The following is a 21,187-nucleotide window of genomic DNA, read 5'->3' on the forward strand; positions in this document are numbered from 1 at the left end:
GGCGGCGGACGGGCTTGCGGAAGGGGGAACGCCACCTGGCCAATCGGAGGCGCGGCGCGGGGAGGACGCGGGCGCTGGGCATGTGGGAGAGGAGGCGGCGTGATTACGGTGAGGGGGATCTCGGTGGCTGCGCCTCATGGGATCCCGGCCGGTGTAAGTGATGCTTTCCCCAAGCCTGGCACTCCTCGCTAGGTTTGCTGCATCCCCCAGTCCTGCCCTGCGTATTCCAAGGGTAAAATCCAACATAAGCCCTACTTAGAATGAACCCATTGAAATGAATGGGACTTAAATTAGTCATGACTAGCTGAATCCCATTCATTTCAACGGATCTACTCTAAGTGGGGCTTCCTTTGGATTTCAGACCGGCTTCACATTTGCCCTTTCGGTGTAGCTCCGGCTCCTCCCGGGCTTCCGAACTCACAGCCCTGCCCCCCTGCGTTTTTACTCAGGAGTAAATTCCCCTCTGCTCGATGGGATTTACTCTACAGCAAGAACGCATCCGTAGCATTGCATCCCCGTCCTTCCGATGCACGTTTGTTCAGAAGCCAGCCCCGTTTTCTGCCGTGGGACTGTCTTCTAAGGAAGGGTGAACCTGTCTCCACAGCTTTAATTTCCTTCAAGGGGAGATGCTGGGGCGAAGCGCCTAGCATGCTTGCAAGGTAAAACCACTTGGCTTTGGGATTTTATTCCCTGATCCCAGATACACGAGGGCTAGGTGTAATTAGGTAGGGATGACAGAGATGAAAAGGCACTTTGTGCATGCTCAGAGACGGTCTTGTTAAGATTATTTCATCTGGTCCAAGGCGCGAGTCCTGCCACTGAAAAGAGGTTTGAATGAGTACCATTGTTGAACGGGCCTCTTGCACAACCCCTTTGCCCTCAACCCCTACTGAGACTAAACTTAAATCAGGGTGCACAACTTTTTCAGCAACAAGGGCCATGTGTGTTGGCTCAGAGACACATGCACATGCTGGCATGAATATATGGGTGCATACACACACCCCAGTAATCCTAGTACAGAACACTCTTTCCTCACTGCTAGCTGTTATGAGAAAAGAGTGAACTGTATGAGGATCTTTCAGGGAGGGAGTGGAGAGTAGAGGTGGAGAAATCAGCAAGGGGAATGCAAAGGTGGGTGTGTGGAGCTCCCTTGGGACTGTAGTAAAGGCCTTGGTGGGCCACAGGTTGTGCACTCTTATTTTGTAGCCAGATTTGGATGTATCCCACACACATACAGCATTTTTCTGTGCTTAATTTATAATCTGTTTGGAGCTTCTAAAATGGGAGAGTATATAGGTCCAAATAAGTCATGTAAAGTCTCACATACTTTTCAAGACCCTCTTTAATTTCTGCATGGGGCTGTAGCTCAGTGATAGAGCATATGCTTTGCTGCAGAAGGTCCCAGGTTCAATCCCTGACCTATCCAGATAGGGGATTGAAACACTGGAGAGCTTCTACCAGTCAGTATTAACAGTGCTGGGCTAGATGGACCAATGGCCTGACTCTTTGTATGGCAAGCTTCCTATGCAGCGTTCTTAAAGTATACTGGGGCGGGAGGGGGGCACACTCCTGTCATAGAATCATAGAATAGCAGAGTTGGAAGGGGCCTACAAGGCCATCGAGTCCAACCCCCTGCTCAGTGCAGGAATACAGCCTAAAGCATCCCTGACAGATGGTTGTCCAGCTGCCTCTTGAATGCCTCTAGTGTGGGAGAGCCCACAACCTCCCTAGGTAACTGATTCCATTGTCTTACTGCTCTAACAGTCAGGAAGTTTTTCCTGATGCTGTAAGATCAAGTCACATTATATTAGAAATCCCTCTAAAGCCTAAACCAGTAATGTTTATCTACTTTTGTTGGAATAATTAAATGCAAAAGATTCTGTCTCAACTTTAAAAATGGTCCTAATATGCATGTTATCTCTCATGAATTGCAGAGTTCCAGACAAAGAGAATAAAATAAAATGCAAAAGGATGGGGATATATGACTTTCAAAAGATCACTGTGGAAAAGCTGCACAGTGCTGTTCCTGCCTTGGTTCACTTGCAAGATACCAATATTTAGGGTGCAATCCTAGGCATGTCTAGGCAAAAAAAAGTCCTACAACGCCCAGGATGCCCAACTAGCATTGCTGGCTGGGCATGCTGGGAGTTGTAGGACTCTTTTTCTGTCTAAACATGCATAGAATTGTGCCCTAAATCTTTTTTTTAAGTTGTTAAGTTGGAAGATTCAAATATATTTATTTTATTTTATTTATTTTTTATTTATTTATTACATTTCTATACCACCCAATAGCCGGAGCTCTCTGGGCGGTTCACAAAAATTAAATTCAAAGTATAAAACAACAGTATAAAACCATAATATAAAATATAAAAGCTCAACCAGATAAAAACAGCAGCAATGCAAAATTACAAATTTAAAACACCAAGTCAAAATTTATTTATAGACTGTTAAAATGCTGTGAGAATAAAAAGGTCTTCACCTGGCGTCTAAAGCCATATAATGTAGGTGCCAAGCGAACCTCCTTAGGGAGCTCATTCCACAGCCGGGGTGCCACAGCAGAGAAGGCCCTCCTCCTGGTAGCCACCTGCCTCACTTCCTTTGGTAGGGGGTTGCGGAAAAGGACCCCTGAGGATGACCTTAGGGTCCAGGCAGGTACATATGGGAGGAGGCATTCCTTACTATGCTGAACAGCTAGTAATATGTTCTGACATAGTAAGCCTGTATACACCAGTTGCTGGGGAACATGGGTGGGTGGGTGTTGTTGCAGCATGTCCTGCTTGTGGGTTCCTGGTCGGCAGCTGGTTTGCCACTGTGTGAACAGAGTGCTGGACTAGATGTACCCTTGGTCTCATCCAGCATTGCTCTTCTTATGTTCTTATGCTTGGAGAAAAGGGATTCTCATCATTTACTGTGCTTTTATTTCAGTTTAATAGTCAGAACCAGTTTAATAGTTGGAATCTTATGCACACTCACTTGGAAGTAAACTCCATTGTTGAACTCAGCGGTCTTGAGTAAATATGTGGGTATTTTTTGTTTTTGTTTTTTTTAAAACATACTTTTAATGTGTTTTTATTATGTTTTTATTCTTTTATTCTGTTTGTTCGCCGCTCCAAAATTCTTGAATGGGGAGTGGTATATTAATATTGTAAATAAATAATTATGCTCAGTTGATGCTGCACATGACAAAAAAGGAAGCTAGAGTTTAAAAGACAGAACAAGAGAAGATAGATGGTGTGCTCCTATCTGTGAATAAGCATTTGCCTTTGAAAATACACCCACAAAATATGGTCTAGATTATGGAGTTCCCTCAATTTGCCTTCTAATGTGCATTAGGATGATAAGCTATATTAGACTTTCAGCAAAATTTAGAAAAGAAAAATATGGACTTGAGTATTTTAAGCACTAGGGTGGCCCTGAAACACAGTTTTCTGTTGAGGTTTTGCTTTGATGAAGAGGATCTATTTGTCATATTAAAGTTGGGAAAACTTTTCCTCTGGGTCACATTGGCTAATACCTCTGAAGAAGCAAAGGAGCTTATCTTCACCTGTAATGCAGTACACTGTGTTCCATTTTTTTTCTTCCATGTGATGCAATAGTCTTGCTAATAAAATGCAAATATGTTAGCAGAGCCGGCATCCCGCCTTGCCGAAAGAAATGCATTTGGATCGCTTTCACATTTAAGCCCTATTGTTATAGAACAGCTTTCCTTTCTACCAAAGGTTTTCAGTTGGCTTCATCCAATACAAACTTACCAATACATGAGTGAGGGAGGAAGCAGCAGCCAGGCACCTCTCCACCGTGCCTGGGTCCAGCTCCAGCTGAGAGCCCCCTCCCTCCTGCTTCCAACTGTCTCTGCAGAGGCCACCAGTGAGGGAGGAAGCAGCAGCCAGGCACCTCTCCACCGTGCCTGGGTCCAGCTCCAGCTGAGAGCCCCCTCCCTCCTGCTACCAACTGTCTCTGCAGAGGCCACCATGAGGGAGGAAGCAGCAGCCAGGCACCTCTCCGCCTTGCCTGGGTCCAGCTCCAGCTGGAGCCCCCTCCCTCCTGCTGTCAACTGTCACTGCTGAACTTTCCAACTAAGATTGTAGTGCCTGAATTTGCTTTCCTTTTCCCCCTCCTCCTCCTCCCTCCCAATCCCCTTTCCTTTTGTGTCATGTCTTTTAGATTGTAAGCCTGTGGGCAGGGACTGTCAAGAAATACTTTTGTAAGCCGCCGTGAGAGCCTTTTTTGGCTGAATGGCGGCATAAAAATCCTTAAATAAATAAATAAATAAATAAATACCATGCATGAAATACATTTTATTTAGAAAATGATGCATGCTGGCAAAAAAAGGGTAGGCACCGAGTTTCTTGTGCTTTTAACAGTTCTATGACAGGCGCAGAAAATGAGCTTTCCCTAGAAAAGTGACTGAGCAAAAGGAAATGTTCCACCTGCTGGATTCCTGCCTGTTATAGGCACAAGAGGCCTGCAAGGAAAGAAGATGGCAAATCTCGTTAACTACCAACAATCCTCTTTGTTAGCACCTAATAGGAAGAATCAAACACAGTTTAGGATGAAATGGCAGGAATGCCAGAGCTGTGACATTACTGGTCTTCTTGCAGAAAGACCTGTAGTCTTTCCATAACTCTAATAAATATCAGAAAAGTGATGTATCACTGGCACATTATTGTCCTTAACACAAGGAGCTGTCTTATACCAGGTCACCTGCTATCTGAACCTTTTAACAGGTGATGCCATAGATTGAACCTGGGACCTTCTGCATGAAAAGCTTTGTGCTTTCTTACTGAACCGTGGTCCCTGCCCTCACAACTATGGCTGTAACATTGTTTTCTCTCAGATAAACAAACTAGTGACCCAGCTATTCGTTCTTGACCTCCTAGGCATGGTCTGTTGCGTGATTTGTGGTACAATCCTCTCTCTCTCTCTATATATATATATATATATATGGAAGGAAGCCCCCTTGTATTCAATGGCGCATACACCCAAGTAAGTGAGCATGGGATTGCAGCCTTAGGCTTTTCTTCTGGGGAAATGTTCAAACTCTAGTCCTGTGAAGCAGCCCTAAGGGACCAAAAATTTAGGTGGAGGAGAAAATCGATGTGAAGAACACCTTTTGTCCTTAATACATCTTTAAAAATTGTATCTGATTAATGTAGCACATAATGTGAGAATCAAATAATTTACATTTATTTATTTATTACATTTCTATACCGCCCAATAGCTGGAGCTCTCTGGGCGGTTCACAAAAATTAAAAACATTCAAAGTATAAAACAACAGTATAAAACCATAATATAAAATACAATATAAAAGCTCAACCAGATAAAATCAGCATATTTTTTATCAACCAGATAAAAACATTTGAATAGCATTGTGCAGCTACTGGATTTATTGGAATGGTAAATTACTAGAGATGTCATGAATGTTCAAATGCTTCTGAGATAGACTCAGGTGAGCATATCCTTGATCACAGTCTGCTCTGACCAGAGTGAGTTGAGTTGTGTTTACCTCAGTTCTGTGAACACCCTCCACCACCTTTCCTTTCCCCTGGCTCATGTCCCCAAACCCAAGAACTTATGTTTGGGAAAGGGAAATGGTGTTTGAGGCAGTGACAGGCACTCCCGGGGTCCCAGAGAAACCCTTTTTCTACTGTGGATTTTGGAATTGGTATTCCTGGTCCATAGTAGAAAATGGATCTGTAGACACCCATGCTTCTGCCACTGTCTTCATGTGCCCCAAAGGTAAGCTCTTGGGGAGCACTTTACAAGCACTTTCAAACCTTTTGCAACTGAATACTCATAAAAAGCTGAAGTCTTTGTGATTATTTAAGTTTGAAAGATCGCTTGAGAACGTGCTGAGTAGAGAGCAACTCTTTGTTTGCTAACACACTTCACGGTAGCCTCTTGCTTTGCGATAAATATGAGCCTTAAAACTTCTGTGATCAAATGTGGGGGAACAATATTGAAAAGGCATTGCTGCTGTTTGTGAGAATCACTGTGGCGTGGCGGAGTCAAGTCAGCAGAGCTCTTGATGCTAACACTGGTTATTTCACTCTCTCTTTTGCATGCCACTTATGATTCAATCCTTGGCTATTTCATGAGAACGTTTTGTGCCTACTGCCTTCAGTTCACTGTGGCTCTTCCCGCATTATCAGTCTGTCTCAAATGGCTGTTGAAAACTAAGTGGCGTTATGTGATGCTTTTCCAAAATGGCTTTGGGGGAAATTGCATGATGTCAGGAAGTACAGATGTCTCCATGACAATGGAGCGACCTCTCTATAAGCTTTGGGCAGCTACTCTACATTTTTTGGAGTGTTTGCGTGGGCCCTATTGAGTAAATGATACACTTGTATGATGAAACAGATGCTTTTAGATAGCACAAAACTAGCTGTCAGTAGCTTTGTGTTTAGTGAGGTGATTATTTACCTTCCCAACATATCCTCTTTACCCTTCTATTTCATTGCCTGTACCCCCTTTACATTTGCAATGTCAGCTCCTCTTCACACGTAGGTATAGCACTGTCCCTGTGCCATGATACCACTCCACTATGGCATGATGCAAACACATGGGCCCATACTAATTTCCTTAGTACTAATACCAGACTGAGAGAGCATATCACTTCGGTATTCTATGCAGTAAAATGTACTGATACCAAGCAACTAAATATCACATGTTAAATAGTAGGAAGTATTTTATGTTCATAACAAACACAATCTTGGGGGTGAGTGTTCAGCTTCAGTAAGTAGATCACAATTCATATATGAAAGCCGACTCCATTATTGCAAACTGAGCAACAGTTTGACCAGATGGATGCAGCCTATGGCTTGATCACACACACACACACACACACACACACACACACACACACACACACACCCATCTGTGAGAAACTAGGGCAGAATTTTGTGGTAGCTCTGCTTCCCCCTTCCCCCATGGAAGCTCTTCAACTCTCTTACTGTGCAGTTTTTGGACACAGCTGCTGCACCAGCTGTTCCTCCTACTGTCACAAAAGATGTCATTTTTTTAAACAAGTCAGCTCCCATTGGCAGGGAGCTCAGAAATGCCAAATGGAATTAAAAAGTTTAATTTCAAATCCATGGGGTAAGTTTATTCAGGGTGAACAGATCCGCTTAACCCCCAGGCAAGCAGGCAAGCAGCCCACCAGCCATTCCTCCTCAGGGAAAGGGAGGGGGGTTGCTTCCCGTTAACATCACACCATTCTGTCACTTCCGAAATGGTTGAAAAGGGGTGTGTATCAGATTCAGACGACTCCCAAGACAGATTAGGAGAATTGGAGGGATTCGAAATTTGGAAAAAGAGAAGCTTCCTCTGAAAGATTCCGAAGCAAATCTTGGGTCCTCCTAAAGTTTTATAAACATTTAGATACTTGGAGACAAAGGGAGAAGCAGACAGCGTGTCTCCCAAAACACAATTTCCCCAAGATTTCCATAAAGGAAAAACACACCAGGGCAAGTGTTTTGGGGATTGACAAGTCTAGTTTCCAATCACGGAATTATTTTAACAGGGCTCTCCAATTATAGTGCCTTGCTTCCAGTCTGTTTTGCTAGTTCTCCCTTCAGAGCAGGATTGTTAAAGAACTGTGTGGTCATTTTGGAGGCTTTGGGGTTGTGTTTCTTATTCTTACCAGTATTTAGACCAGTTTCCTTCCATATTCCTTGTTTGAATCTGTCTTGATGTTATTTGTTAGTAGCATTATCTAGGTAGTGTCACCTCCCTTGTCCTCTACTTCCCCTGCCTCCTCCCCCCCCCTCCACAATTTTGGCCCTTATTGTACATGTTTGATTTTAGTTTAGTGTTCTCCGTTTTGACCTATGTGTTCAGTCTCTGCACAATAATTGCTTTCTGTTTGTGTTCTTTTTAGCGTGTGTTGTATGTGACTTACATACATCATGTATTGAGTAGTCCACAGAATGTAGTATGCACAAGCACTTCCTAATAAAGATATTAATAAAGTGTTACATAATTATTTTGGTGCCAATTGAGCAAAAATAAAAAGCCTTAAACTGTTTTCGCATTCATTATAACTCTCTTGTTCCTGCACCTATCCTTCTGAAATTTCACAGTTTTCTTGCCTAGGGACACCTCTACAATAGACACCATTTTCTAACACAATGCCCAAAAAAACATGGGAAGAGGGGAAGTGAATCCCTTTCTCCCTGCCAAAAAAGCTTTAAAGATCCAGCTTACACAAAAAACACTGCATCTAGCCTGAAATTTGGCAGGTCACTTTCTTATCTAAGACCAGATAACAAGGTGATTTTAAGCAGAAAATGATGCAAAATATTAAGCATCTCTACCATTCTTTGCTCAAGATTGCAGCTACCTGAGCCTGCTTCTCCTTTAAACAAGAAAAAAAAAGACCAGGAGTAAGTTACATGCCTCTGTATATAATGCCTAGTTTGGTCCTTAAACTTAAGGAATTCTTTAGAGATCAAGGGTTGTCCATCCAGTTGCAGATATATGTTGCGTACCACACATCTGTGATGTTTGAAGTACACACATCTTGTTTTTCATTTTATATATAGTTTAGAAACATGAGTTGTGGCCAATCAAGGCTTCCCATATAGTATTTTTAAGTGTACACGAGATTTAAAAAAATCCATGTTAATGGAATGTCACACATTATGAACTACACACATGGTTCATAATGTGTGACATGTCATTATGCTTCAAGATGCTATTGGTTCCACTGTTTATTTATTTAAAATATTTCTATCCCGTCCTATATCACTAAGATCTCAGGGCGGCGTACAGATAAAAACTGTGGCAGTTGTCACAGCTAATATAAAAAGACAATATATTTCAGTTATTCCTTTGGCTGTGAGTAGGTGTTTAGTTTTATGAAGGGCAGAATTTTTTTTATCGAATGGCTTTTTTAAAAAGAAAAAGGGGAAAAAGTAAAGTTCAGGTCTTTTATAAACAAAGTCCTTAAAGTGCCCCCATGGAACTAAGGTAGTCAACGGGACCAAACAGCAAAATACCTGGATTATCTGTGTGGTTTAACTAGTGCTCATGACTGTCTATTTTATATGGTAAGATAAGATACCAAATGCTAGCAACATTAAGTTACTTGTTTATGATTTTTCTTTTCAGATAGGAACATATGTGTAATTAAGCATCAGTTTAATTAGCAGTATCAACCATTTAGAGCAGAGGTAGGTAACTTGATCAGTATGGAAGGCCACAGTGGTAAACACATAAGCAGGACAGCTGTAGCTAATATGCATATTTAATTGCTCACCATAATTTGCATATCATTTTAATGAAGACGGCAGATGCCAAATTACAGTTGACAGACAGACATATTACACTTGTACAAGATCCTTATTCTGCACGTTTTCTTTTAGTGTGAAAAACTTAAGTCAACTTTGTAAAATGTTGATATACAAGCTAAGACATCTTAAAAAATAATGAATTTAGGCTTCTTTTTAAATCACCTTTTGTGCCCAATCCTTTCATGTTTTCCATATTTGCAAACTTAGTTTTACAGTTGTAAGGGGCAGAAACATATTCAAAACGAAAGCTGGTATTCTCAGGACTCCTATAAGAATCTACCAGCTGCATGTTGTCCATCCCTATAAAATAAGTTAAAATGAAGAAAAGAATTCTCACACATTATGCAGAAAGAGCATCTTAAAGCAAATATTTCACATTTAATTTGTTTCTGCTACTCCAATATCAAACAAATGGTGTAGTCTGGCTGTTTTAACACTAGGCCTTACTAACCAGCAATTTAAGTTTTCTGCATTCTGTTACAAGCACATGTCCTATTAAACAATCTGACCAGAGTCATTAACTACTATTTTAACTGTATGTTTCAATACATCTAGTATTACCACAAAATTCAAGTCAAGGTTTTAGCCTGGTACAGATATGATCTCTATTATCTTTTGGAAAATTCTGCCTCTTCACTGCCAAATACTCAACTGTCTCTTTGTGAGTCAAAAACCACACACTTCTAAATAATAGGGTTTAAGCTTTAAGTTAATTAGCAAGATGAACTTAATTTTTTAAATTCAGCAAGCCAAGCCTAATGCTATTACATGCCCATTTTTTAATTGTAGCACCTATGAGAACTACTAGCCATGTGGATGACGTAACTGTCCCAGAAAGAGTCACTAAAGACCTTTAGAAATGTAGGAAGTTTGTAGTTGGGATTCATTTGCAATAGTTTTTTTTAAAAAATCTTACACCTGCTATAAAAGAAAAATACACGTAGAACAGCATAGGGCTGTTTCACCATAAGGAAGGCAGAGAATAATTATGTAGCACCATGAGTAGTTACCACACCTAAAGAAGATAGCCCATGCCTGTATTTCCATTTATAATTCAAATACAGGCTGTTACAGCAATTGATATTTCTAGTACGCAAAAGTGGAAAAGTACAGTTAAGTCTCCAGCACATTCTTGAAAAGAAAAGCCTACATTCATGTTGCTGAAATAGCCAGTTTTTCATTGCATATCATTTCTTTTAAAATGATCACATTCTTAGGCCAACTTCACACATGATGTATTCCCTACATGAGTGCAGGAGAATAGGATATATAGATTTATACATAAAGACTGCATATGTCAGGTGAGATTAGCAGTAGGTTCCCAATGCATTTATACATGGGAAAATAAGACAAATGTATGTCAAACAGCATAAGTATACATTTGCCCCCTAACATCTGTGTAGGGTCAGTAATGTGTAAAGTCACTATTTATGGTTTGCCAATCTGAAAGATGCAGAAAACAGCAATAAGGTATAAAGAAAATGTTCACCCATATGAATGTGCATATATTATTTTAAAAGGCACATATCCTCTTGGAAGCATTCTATTTAATTAGTTAATCTTACATATAACATTGCATTGTCTACCATTCAAGAGTTGCAAATATATATTAGGAAGCATATTCTAAAAAGGCTTTACAGAAAAAATAAAATGTTATGATTGAAGGAAAAAAGACCTTACTATGGTCCATCTTGTAATCAGTTGTTATAGAATATTTTAATTAAGAATACACACACGTTCATAAAAAATATGAGGCTTTTAACCTCTTGCAGTTCAAGCTCAATACAATTATATTTTCCTAAGCATTTGAACTGGTGCAGCTCTTTACTGATTTCAATTGTCTTTCCCTCTGCTCCCTACCTTGAAATATATATATTTTAAGTAGACTGCATGGCATTTCTAGATGTTCCTTGCACTGTTTCACCACAATGTTATTCAAGTACAGCAGAGTCATGGCAAATCAGATAGGGGTGGATAGTTCCCCAACATTGGGAACCAAGATCTCCTGTTGAACAAAACACAAAAGAGCTGAGTCCTCAAAAAGAAGCCGCTGTTGTAAACGTAGTTCATATGCATGTCTGTTTGGCTCTTCAGAGTGGGGATGGTTGGGACTTTGCTTAATTTTGATGTGAGGGGGCTGCTTGGGAGGTGGGTTGCCAAACGGTCTCCTTATTTCTGTTTGTGTTTCTTTCTTATTAGCATGAAAACCAAACAGAACACTTAGCCTGCCAAACAATACGATCTGGAAGAGTGAGGAATGGAACCTACATCTCCAAGAGTCTTCAGACAGGCCCATTACTTCTAGTTCACTTCCCTAGCACACACTGGCATTGTTTAGTCACATTAGTGGCAGAAGGGATTCAACCTCGATTATCAGGCTATAGGAACAGTGGTGGGTGTTAAATGCTGTTAGAAATTATTTCAGCTACCTCCCTGGGAAATTGACTGACTTTGTAGCATAGCATTCTACCCTTACCCAGCAGGAAAGCAATCTTTAAAAAGCACAGTTAATTGCCACAGACAGATATGTAAAGGGCACTGCTGTGGTGGGATCAGAGTTTGATTTGTTTTATGACAGTTTTGTGCTCTGTGAATTGCAGACAGTTAAGAGTCTCAGACAGTTTGCGAGAAAAGGTTGGTGTTACTGGGAATAGGAGCTTGGGGATAGCAGGACAGGAGATACATGGAAATTAAGAAAATATATTACAGGCACTGTTCAGATTATGCTAAGATCTCTAGCTGGGAACAGCTACTGTCTATTGTTTAGTGAATGGGCATAGAAGATGGTGCCATTGCATGGAATTAACCAAATGTGGAGAGGGACACTAAACGCCCAGATGACAGCCACTGCCTAAAATATCAATAATGTTCTGACTGTATGGTATGATGGGGCACCGAGTTTGGTGGTGGGAATGATGGTTTGCAGAAGATTTTACATGGGGTTGTTAAGATGCAGAAGAACAGAAGACAGTAGTCCACAGATAATCTGATCAGGACAGATCCTCAAAGATACAAGATGATACATGGGTACCAAACAAGCATACTGAAAGGGAATATGACAAAAGAATAACAAATGCATATGAATGTTGTAGCCCCATAGGTTAAAAAACTTCTTGGCTCCTAGGGATAATTAATAAACCAGCACAAACAGGTTAACAAGTAATGATAAATAAAAACATCAGTGACAACACCAACCAGTAAACTAAACTAAATCAAAACAGTGTTTTATAACCCATCAAATTTTTCTTGCTCTTTAGCCAGCATTTCCTCATTATTCATTTATATTCCACTAACTATTCATCCCTAAGCAACATGTCTGTTTCACGTTCTTGAAGGATGCACTTTCTCCATAGAAGACCTATTGAACGCAAGACGACTGTTCTAAAGTAAAATTCAGATTGCAGTCAGACAGCTTAATTCATAAGGCAGACCTCTTCAGATCTGTTGTGTGTATGCGTAGTCATTAAGTCACACACTAGCATACTACTAACGATGTAGAGAGGTGAAGGGACAAGGAGACAAAATGGCGTTTTGGAAGCTGAGGGCTTCCTATGCAAAGGAACATTTTCAAGATTATCCCTTCCCTTCTTCCTGTTCTTTAAAAGAGAATCCAGTGCTTTTCTTTCCACCCTATGCAAGGATAGTGCAGCATATCCTGCTGTAGTTAGTGCAGATGATTAGGCTGAACTTCCCTAAAATTATTTGGTCTGCAGTCATCTATCTTGCTCTACATTTAAAATTTTTCTGATAAGACAGTGTGATAACCATTCCAACTTGGCACTTTTGCTTCTAAGAAAGCAGATTATTAACTGATTGCATCTACCCACAATATTACCCGACTTTGTCAACTGTAGCAACAGTTGAAATTATAATTGCTTAAATCTTTAATTGCAGGTAGAAGCAGCTGGACCAAAGAAAACTATTCAGGTATTTACCCCAGCAAATGATGAGGGACATTATGACAATAACAAATTATATATTTGCCACCATTCCTATATTTCATCCTTTCATCTACTCCCTTTGTCTCATGAACCTGTGGGAAGAGACCTCAGTTTAATCCATTTGTTACACCCAGTAAATGTTAGGTGTTTCTATAAGATGATTATGGTATGCTAAAAGGATCTATCACAGTGCTGACTGCATATCATATGCTTAGTAAACTGTCTCTTAACTTTTTGAAAATATCAACATATTATTGCTAAATGCATCTTTACTGATTTGATGTTGTTAATATAAGAAAGAGCAATGGATAGCAACAAGTGGTAAAATTTCCAAGTTTCATATTGCACACAAAAATGATAAACTTGAATCTTGTGTAGAATTATCTATTATGGAGAAAATTATTTCTCCTATTGCTAATCAAAGAAGTAGCGAAAGACTTAGCGCATATAAGCAGGCAGAGAGTTACTTACACCATCTGGTTTCTCAACATTATATTATATATATACACTAATTTTTCAAGTTTTCAGACCAGTGCATTTATAACTTGCTTTCCTACCCCAAAAGCAATTCCCAGCTGCTAGAGTAGAAAAGGAAATGAGGTCTCTTGCAGAGAAGAGGGATACTTTACAAAACATTTTGCTTGCAATATGGCCCCTTTTCAAGCAATCACCAACAGAAATCACCAGCTCTACAGGGAAGGACATTGTGGCCAGACACAAGCAGAGATTCACACCCAATGTTAACAATAGTAACTTTTCAGTAACATGTGTTCAGATAAAAAACACATTTAAGCTGTGCTACTGAAATGTGCTATCATCTAAATATCTTTCAAGACTATTCAGCAGCAGGGCTTCTGTTATATACAAGGAAGTCAGAAACATCATGCCAAACATTGCTGTCATCATACAGGTAGGTCATGGATGATTGCAATGATGGTTGTAGAGTGTGCCGGTGATATTCAAAGAGCCAGAGGACAATCCCCCAAACCAGAGCAGCAAAGAGTGGGAAGGGATCTTGTTTTGGCTCTGGGATGTAACCTTTCTCCACTGCCAATCGAGACAAGCCAAACAGGATACGAGACAACAGGTACATGTTTATCTGTATGGAAAGGAAATCTGAATGAATATCAGGCAAGTAATGTATCCAGAAAGTGTGATTATTTGAAACATCCCTCAGATCCAAGTGGAGAGGCGGGTAATAAATAAATAAATAAATAAATAAATAAATAAATAAATAAATAATTTCCAGTTGCCTTTCACACCGGAATGCCTTTCTAGTCTCAACTGGGCTCTCTGCCCTTAACTTAGTTGAACAACAGCTTACATCTGTTACAAAACAGAGTTGCTTGAAAAAAATTATTTATTTTATTGATTGATTGATTGATTGATTACATTTTTATACCGCCCAATAGCTGAAGCTCTCTGGGCGGTTCACTGGAAGTCTTTAATATTCACTAATGTACATGCCCTTTTAAATTATTTACTTGCTTCATAGAAAAATAACAAATGGTCAGGGTAAATGAATTCTCCATGCCCCTTTGACAGCTAAAAGATGGATATTGCAACATTGGAAGAAGAAACACTCACCTGCTGTAATGCAATGGATTACAATGCTTTCAATATTTGAATAGGTGACAGATAGACCTTCCACCTTCAAATCAATACTTATTTGGCTATTTGGTCTGCTTTTGCTGAAACCTATGTGTAATTGCTAATAAGTTCTATGCATTTCATAGGTATTCATTACTATGGATATATACAAATCCATGCACGCATATTAAAAAATGGGGGGGGGGGGGGAGAGATAACAAATCGTTTTTTACAGGTGCCCATGAGTGCTAGGTTGGGTATCCCTGCATTAGAGAATTTTGCTAAATACCTGAAAAAAACAGATGCATACAGTGGTAGCAAGGAAGGATTACTAGTGCTCTGTGCTCATCACCATTCTCTCTAGAGCACCTCAGTGAATGGAAGAAAGATTGAGTTGTAGTTAATTTTATCGTCCCTAAAATTTTTAGCTGAAAGCACAAACTGAGGCAATAGCTAGACGGGGCGATCCCCGGGATCGTCCCTGTGCGTTCACATGACGCATAGGGGATCCCAGGATCAGGGAGGGATGATCCCTCACTTGCCCCGGGATCTTGCCCTCCCCTTTATAGCACGGAACATGTGGCTGGGCACCACGGTTTGTCCCGGCTCCTCACGGTTACTCACGAGGAGCTGGGAGCCATGCATGGGGCGCAGAGCTCCTCAGGAGCACTGCGCCCATGGGGGTGGGGGAAGCGGGGAAATAATTTTTTTATATAAAAAAACACCTTTTGCGCATGAGCGTTCATGCGCTGCTGGCTCTTTAAAAAAAAAATAAATGGTGGGCGCGACACCTCTCCCTTTGAGGTCGTCGTGCGCTGCGTGTAAACAGAGGGGGGATCTCACAATAAAACCATTGCGAAATCTTCAGCCCTCTGTCGCGGACTCACAGGTAGTTCTAGCTAAGGCCGCAGAAATTCAGAAACAGTTGAGTACTATGGAGCAACATGGATCACTAACATCACTTGAATATCATTTTGCATTTGATGGGCAGAAACACAAATCCAAGATAATTCACCATAGCTTACCTGGCTGTTAATATTACTATTTTCCCCAAACACTAACCAGCCCCCAATACAGGCTGCGAGGAATGAATGAAATGGAATCTTCTTTCCCTGCATTCGTGACTGTAGGGCCATCAGACCCTTATATGTGAATACAAAGTATGCCAGGTTTCTGGAATGAGTGTAGGTGGCCCGAACAATTGCTTTCAATTTCTCCCTTAAGCTGAAAAGAAATGAAAAACTGTTATTATATCCCCATCCCCCAAATGTACTAATTCCATCAATTATTAAGCCATCGCCTCTGATGTGCTTCAGAAAGCAACAGTGATAGTTTATTCCAAGTTCAAACAGCAATAGAAAGCGAAGGATAGGCAATCAAACCTACTGATAATTATTTTTATTTAGAGTATTTTTATCCCACACCTCAGCCATAAAGGCTCTCGGAGCAGCTTACAATTGATCAGTAAAGAAGACAGTCCCTGCCCTCAGGCTTACATTATAAAAAAAAGACATGACACACAAGGAAAAGGGGATGGGGAGGGAAGAGGGAGAAAAGAAAAAGAAATTAAGGAGACTGTTCAGGCTGGTGGGAAGGCCCTGCTCCGTCCTCTCATCTCCCAATGGAGGGGCAGATCAACAGCTCCTTCTTCTTCCCCACAGGGTAAAGATGTTAATTAAATTATTGTGGGCATGAATAGATTCTCTAGTGAAACTGGACTTAGTCTTAAAGTTAGATAGATATCCAGTTTTGAACTTTAGATACTTAAGAACTTCAGATGCTTTCTTAAGACCTATCTCTTGATGCAGGCTTTCCCTGAACTGTGACCCAGCCAATATAGTTACAGCTTTATTGTTGAGCACTGATGGTTGAATTTATCTTATTTATTGAATACATTTCTAATCTGCCCAATAACTAATGTTCTGTGGGAGGATTGCAACTTTGTTATATTGTTATTATGTTAACCGCTTTGATAATTTTATCAGAAAACTGCATGCAAATTTAAGACATTTGTGTAGTTAACTCAATAAAGAGTCTTGTGGCACGTTAAAGACTTAACATATTTATGGCATAAGCCTGGGTGGGGCCCAGAGGCCAAATCCAGATCTCCAAGGTTCTCCAGATGGGTATGCCCCCCTCATTCCCCCCCAACCACTGATCATTTTGTGTTTTCCTGGCTTTTGTGCCTTTTCATCCATTAAAAAAGGTTGAAATCCCTCTCCTAAGGGTTAGTTACTGTCAGTAAGTGCTTTAAGTATGCTGGTAATGTTGTTGCTGTTGTTGTTGTATTTTTGCCCCCCCCCCTTTTTTTTTGCCTTTGGCCCTGCCCACCCTGAGACCAGCTTTGAAACTGAATTCAGCCCAAGAACTGAAATAGGTTTCACATCTTTGGCACATCTTTGGCTCACATCTTCATGAGCTAGAATTCATTTCATCAGATGCATGAAGTGTCATCCTTACATTAGAAGGGATATGTATATATGGTTGAGACAGAGGGAGGGGAGGACTGTAAACTGCGAGGTTAGAAAGAAATAAAATACAAAAAGTACAGACTGCAACAATTATGTGAAAGCTTAAGCATGTGTAAAATTATTACAGTGACCCTTCACAAAGTAGCATTGATGAGAACACTAACATCCTGACAGTGGAAAGCTACTTAGCATCTGTATTAGGATAAAAATATCTTGACTCAGGCCACAGGTGCTAGAATCAAACTTCTTAATACACTGTAATTCAGTGGGTTAAGGCTGGTGCCTCCCTTTGAAGTTCTGTTGTTCAAGGATATTCACTTTAAGGTCAGTAAAATTACCTAAAAGACTGAAATATTTTCTCACTGGATTCTGATTATTGCACTTTCTCATGTCAGATTTGTGTTCATTGATTATTTTGCATAGAGATTGCCTTTTTGCACTATGTCAAATGCAGAAGGTCATCCTAATGATGTTTAACAGCCCAATACTGTACATGTTTACTCAGTAGGAAGCCCCCTGAATTAAAGGAATTTTGCTGCAATCCTATATATACTTAACTAGAAATGTCCCATTGAATTCAATGGGACTGAGTAGGCATGCATAGGTTTGCACTGTTATTTCCAGGTTAAGTGGGGATAGGACTTCCCAAACCCCACTGAACCCAGTGTAACTTACTCAGGCTGCCATCCGAAACCCACTTACTAGGAGGTAATTCCAACAGAATATAGTGAAGTTTTCTATGAGTAAATATCAGTACCATAGCAGTAAAAATGTCTTTGGTAGCCTTGTTTAATTAAAAATATAGATCTACTCAGTAAATCTATCCCAAAGACACACACACACACACACACACACACACACACACACGGAAAATATATCTCAACAGGTTCAATATGCTCAGAAGGCTTTAATTTTTTTAACAATTGCAAAAGCTGGACTTTATGAAACCATATATGGTTATAAATAGTTACATAGATTTGACAGAGACTAATAAGTGTACCTTCCACTCCTAAAGAGAAATGTCATCACCAAGGCATGGGGAGCACGGATCTTCGCTCCATAACTATCAAAAGGAAAGAAAGAACATTATGCAATTTACCAAGTGCCTATACTTAGAAATCCAAAATAAGCCCTACTTAGAGAAGATCCACTGAAATGAATGAGACTTGTTAGTCATAACTTACAAGTCCCACTCATTTCAATGGATCTTCTCTAAGTAGGACTTACATTGATTTTACCTAGAATGTTTCAATATTATTTTGTTCTTTGAATCTGGTTATTGGTTCACATATCTCAGCCATAAAGTACCACATTTTGGGGATGTACCTTAGTTTGCGAAGCAGTACAGATTGTACCATTTCCCAACTCTTAAATCACATGCATAGGCATGCAAGTTACCAACCCAGCTGGGTTTGCTCTATATGCAACCTGCTGCATTAAGAGAATGTAAATAAGCTGTGGCAGAGTAAGTTAAAATGATTGCCTAATATAGTGTAGACATTTGGAAAAGATCAGCTTTACAATTTCCCCTCAAACAACGATATCCTTATTGCTCTGTACCCAGTCACAAATGTTGTACACTATATATATATATATATATAGAGAGAGAGAGAGAGAGAGAGAGGACTAGCACTTTGCAGCTAAGGGGGAAAAAGCTCCTTTCCCCCCCAAATGATTCATAATGTAAATGGGAAGTAAATGAAACAAGAAGTATCAAAGCTTTAAAGCGCAAATATAAATATGTACATTTCACTTACAATTATGAGTTACTGAAAGACTAGAAGTAATACACAGATATCCTTCAGAATAGAGTGGGCTATGGAAAAACCAGATGGAAAATACAGGTTTTGAGCATAGATTTAAGGACAGAAATAGAAGTATACTGTAGACGTGCCAGAAGAGATTACCAAACAGGTTGAAATGAGGGAAGCAGAAACAAGCCTATGCTGAGCTTTAGACATGAGGGAAAGAGGTCAATTGCAAAATGAAACAAAGTCAAAGGAGCCAAGCAGTGGTTGAACACAATAACATAATCACATATTTTTAGCAATAGAGGGGATTGGGATGGGGCAAAAAGGCTAGCAAGAAAACCTGTAGTAGCTGAGATAGGAAACAATAATTGAGAAAATAGTAAAGAAGGGATGGATTTTAAAGATATCGTATATAAAGGCAAAAGGATTCAGCAACAAATCAAGTCTGGAGTATTAAAAAAGAAATCTAAGGTATTAGCTACAGCCTATAACTGTTGCTGGGTTTCCCCTTATAGGTTTGGATGAGTATGTGCTAGTCAAATGCTGTTGTAGGATTCAGCTCCTCCCCACTACTCACCACCAAATATCAATCCTTTATTGGGGCTTCTTTGAAAACAACCATAAATATGCAGTTTGGTTCCAAGCTTACATATACTTAGAACAGACCACTGAAATCAATGGAACTTCTTGTTATTATTATTATCTCTCGCACATGGCATTTTTTCTAGACGGACATGACAAGTATTGCCAAGCCATGCAGTCTTTTACAGATTCAGGAATTTCCTGACAATTGAGCATGTTTTAAGTATGACTGTTTTCTGGATGTCGGTGTGGATGTATTTTGGTAGGCCCAGTTTCTGAAGGTTTTCTGTATAGTTTTTTGATGTGATGACAGTGACAGAAGTGGCTAATGGAATTATTATTATTATTATTATTATTATTATTATTATTATTATGCTGCATTATTTATATCCCAGCTTTCAGGATACAAATCCTTCCAAGACTGCTCCAAGTAACATCAAAACACTTTTAAAACACACACCTCACAATAAACAGTATTTGTCCACTTGCAACAAGTCATCAGGACTTCCCAGAGGGCAGTTGGTGACAGAGGGGACAGTCTGCCTTTAGCCGGCTGTGGGGTGGTCTGTGCTTGCCTCCCAAAGAGCAATTGGTGGCAGATGGTGTTTGAGCACATTTAATTAATGGGTTAAGATTTCAATGTGGGTGTACATACAAACTGGTGTATTTAGTTTGTGTTCATCCCATATCTAACTTTCAAGTATAAAGTTGATGGTGCTATATAAATAAATAAAATAATAATAATAATAATAATAATAATAATAATAATAATAATAATAATAATAAGAAGTAGTAGTAGGGTAGCACAATACTTTATATATCCTACCAAAATATAACATGTTATGACTAACTTAAGCCCATTGATTTTAATGGGTCTATTCCAAGTATGCTGTACTGGATCGAACCCATAAAACTTTAGAGAAATTGAAGCTGAAAGTCCAGTCCACAGCTTAAATAAGGGGTATCTGTAACTTGGAACAAAAAGCTTTCTTGGGGGAGAAACGCTTCCACTGGATTTTGAGTGAAGTCACCCCAATTTCATAATCAGCTGGCACTGTGCCAGAACAAGCTGATCTTTCACAGCCTGGCAAGAGGAAGGGCTTCTACAATTCTCTCCCCCTCTCCCAATGTATTCTTTCCCCCCTTTGCGCTGATGGAGAAAACACCTGCCAGCATCCCTAGAAGAAGGGGCTTGAAAGAAACCTGCGCCCCCCAGGATTCTTTGGGCAGCAAACGTAAGGCTCCTCGCCTAGGAGCCTCCATTCCTAGGGCTGATTCCTCCCCTAGAGAGCTTTTTGTTAGGAGGATGGCCACCGAATCTCATGACTTGGCAAGGGAGCCCCTTAAGTTTCGCGCCTGGGCTGGTTGGGACCGGGTGGGCTGCACAGAGCAGCAGCCCACCCAGCCCCATGGCTTACACTGCTCCGTTGCGGAAGCCCTTGAAGACGGCCAACGCCGCGTGGTATCTGCGCTGCTGCAGCAAGGAATTGACGGTATAAAGCAAGGTCCTGAACATCGCCTCAGCCCCCATGATGGCCACAAAATCACGCTTTCCGATC

General features: G+C 40.3%; 1 protein-coding gene across 1 annotated transcript; it reads right to left on the reverse strand.

Annotated features, from left to right (window-relative positions):
• Positions 1-9,147: 9,147 nt before the first annotated feature.
• On the reverse strand, positions 9,148-21,187 carry PXMP4 (peroxisomal membrane protein 4). The gene is made up of 4 exons (XM_063145087.1): positions 21,047-21,187; positions 18,296-18,358; positions 15,850-16,048; positions 9,148-14,333 (listed from the first exon to the last, which is right to left on the reverse strand). Exons 1-4 carry the CDS (start codon positions 21,157-21,159, stop codon positions 14,070-14,072), a joined length of 639 nt encoding a protein of 212 aa, XP_063001157.1. The 5' UTR covers positions 21,160-21,187; the 3' UTR covers positions 9,148-14,069.

This window comes from Elgaria multicarinata, chromosome 1 (genome assembly GCF_023053635.1).
Source record: "Elgaria multicarinata webbii isolate HBS135686 ecotype San Diego chromosome 1, rElgMul1.1.pri, whole genome shotgun sequence".
Classification (NCBI taxonomy): Eukaryota; Metazoa; Chordata; class Lepidosauria; order Squamata; family Anguidae; genus Elgaria; species Elgaria multicarinata.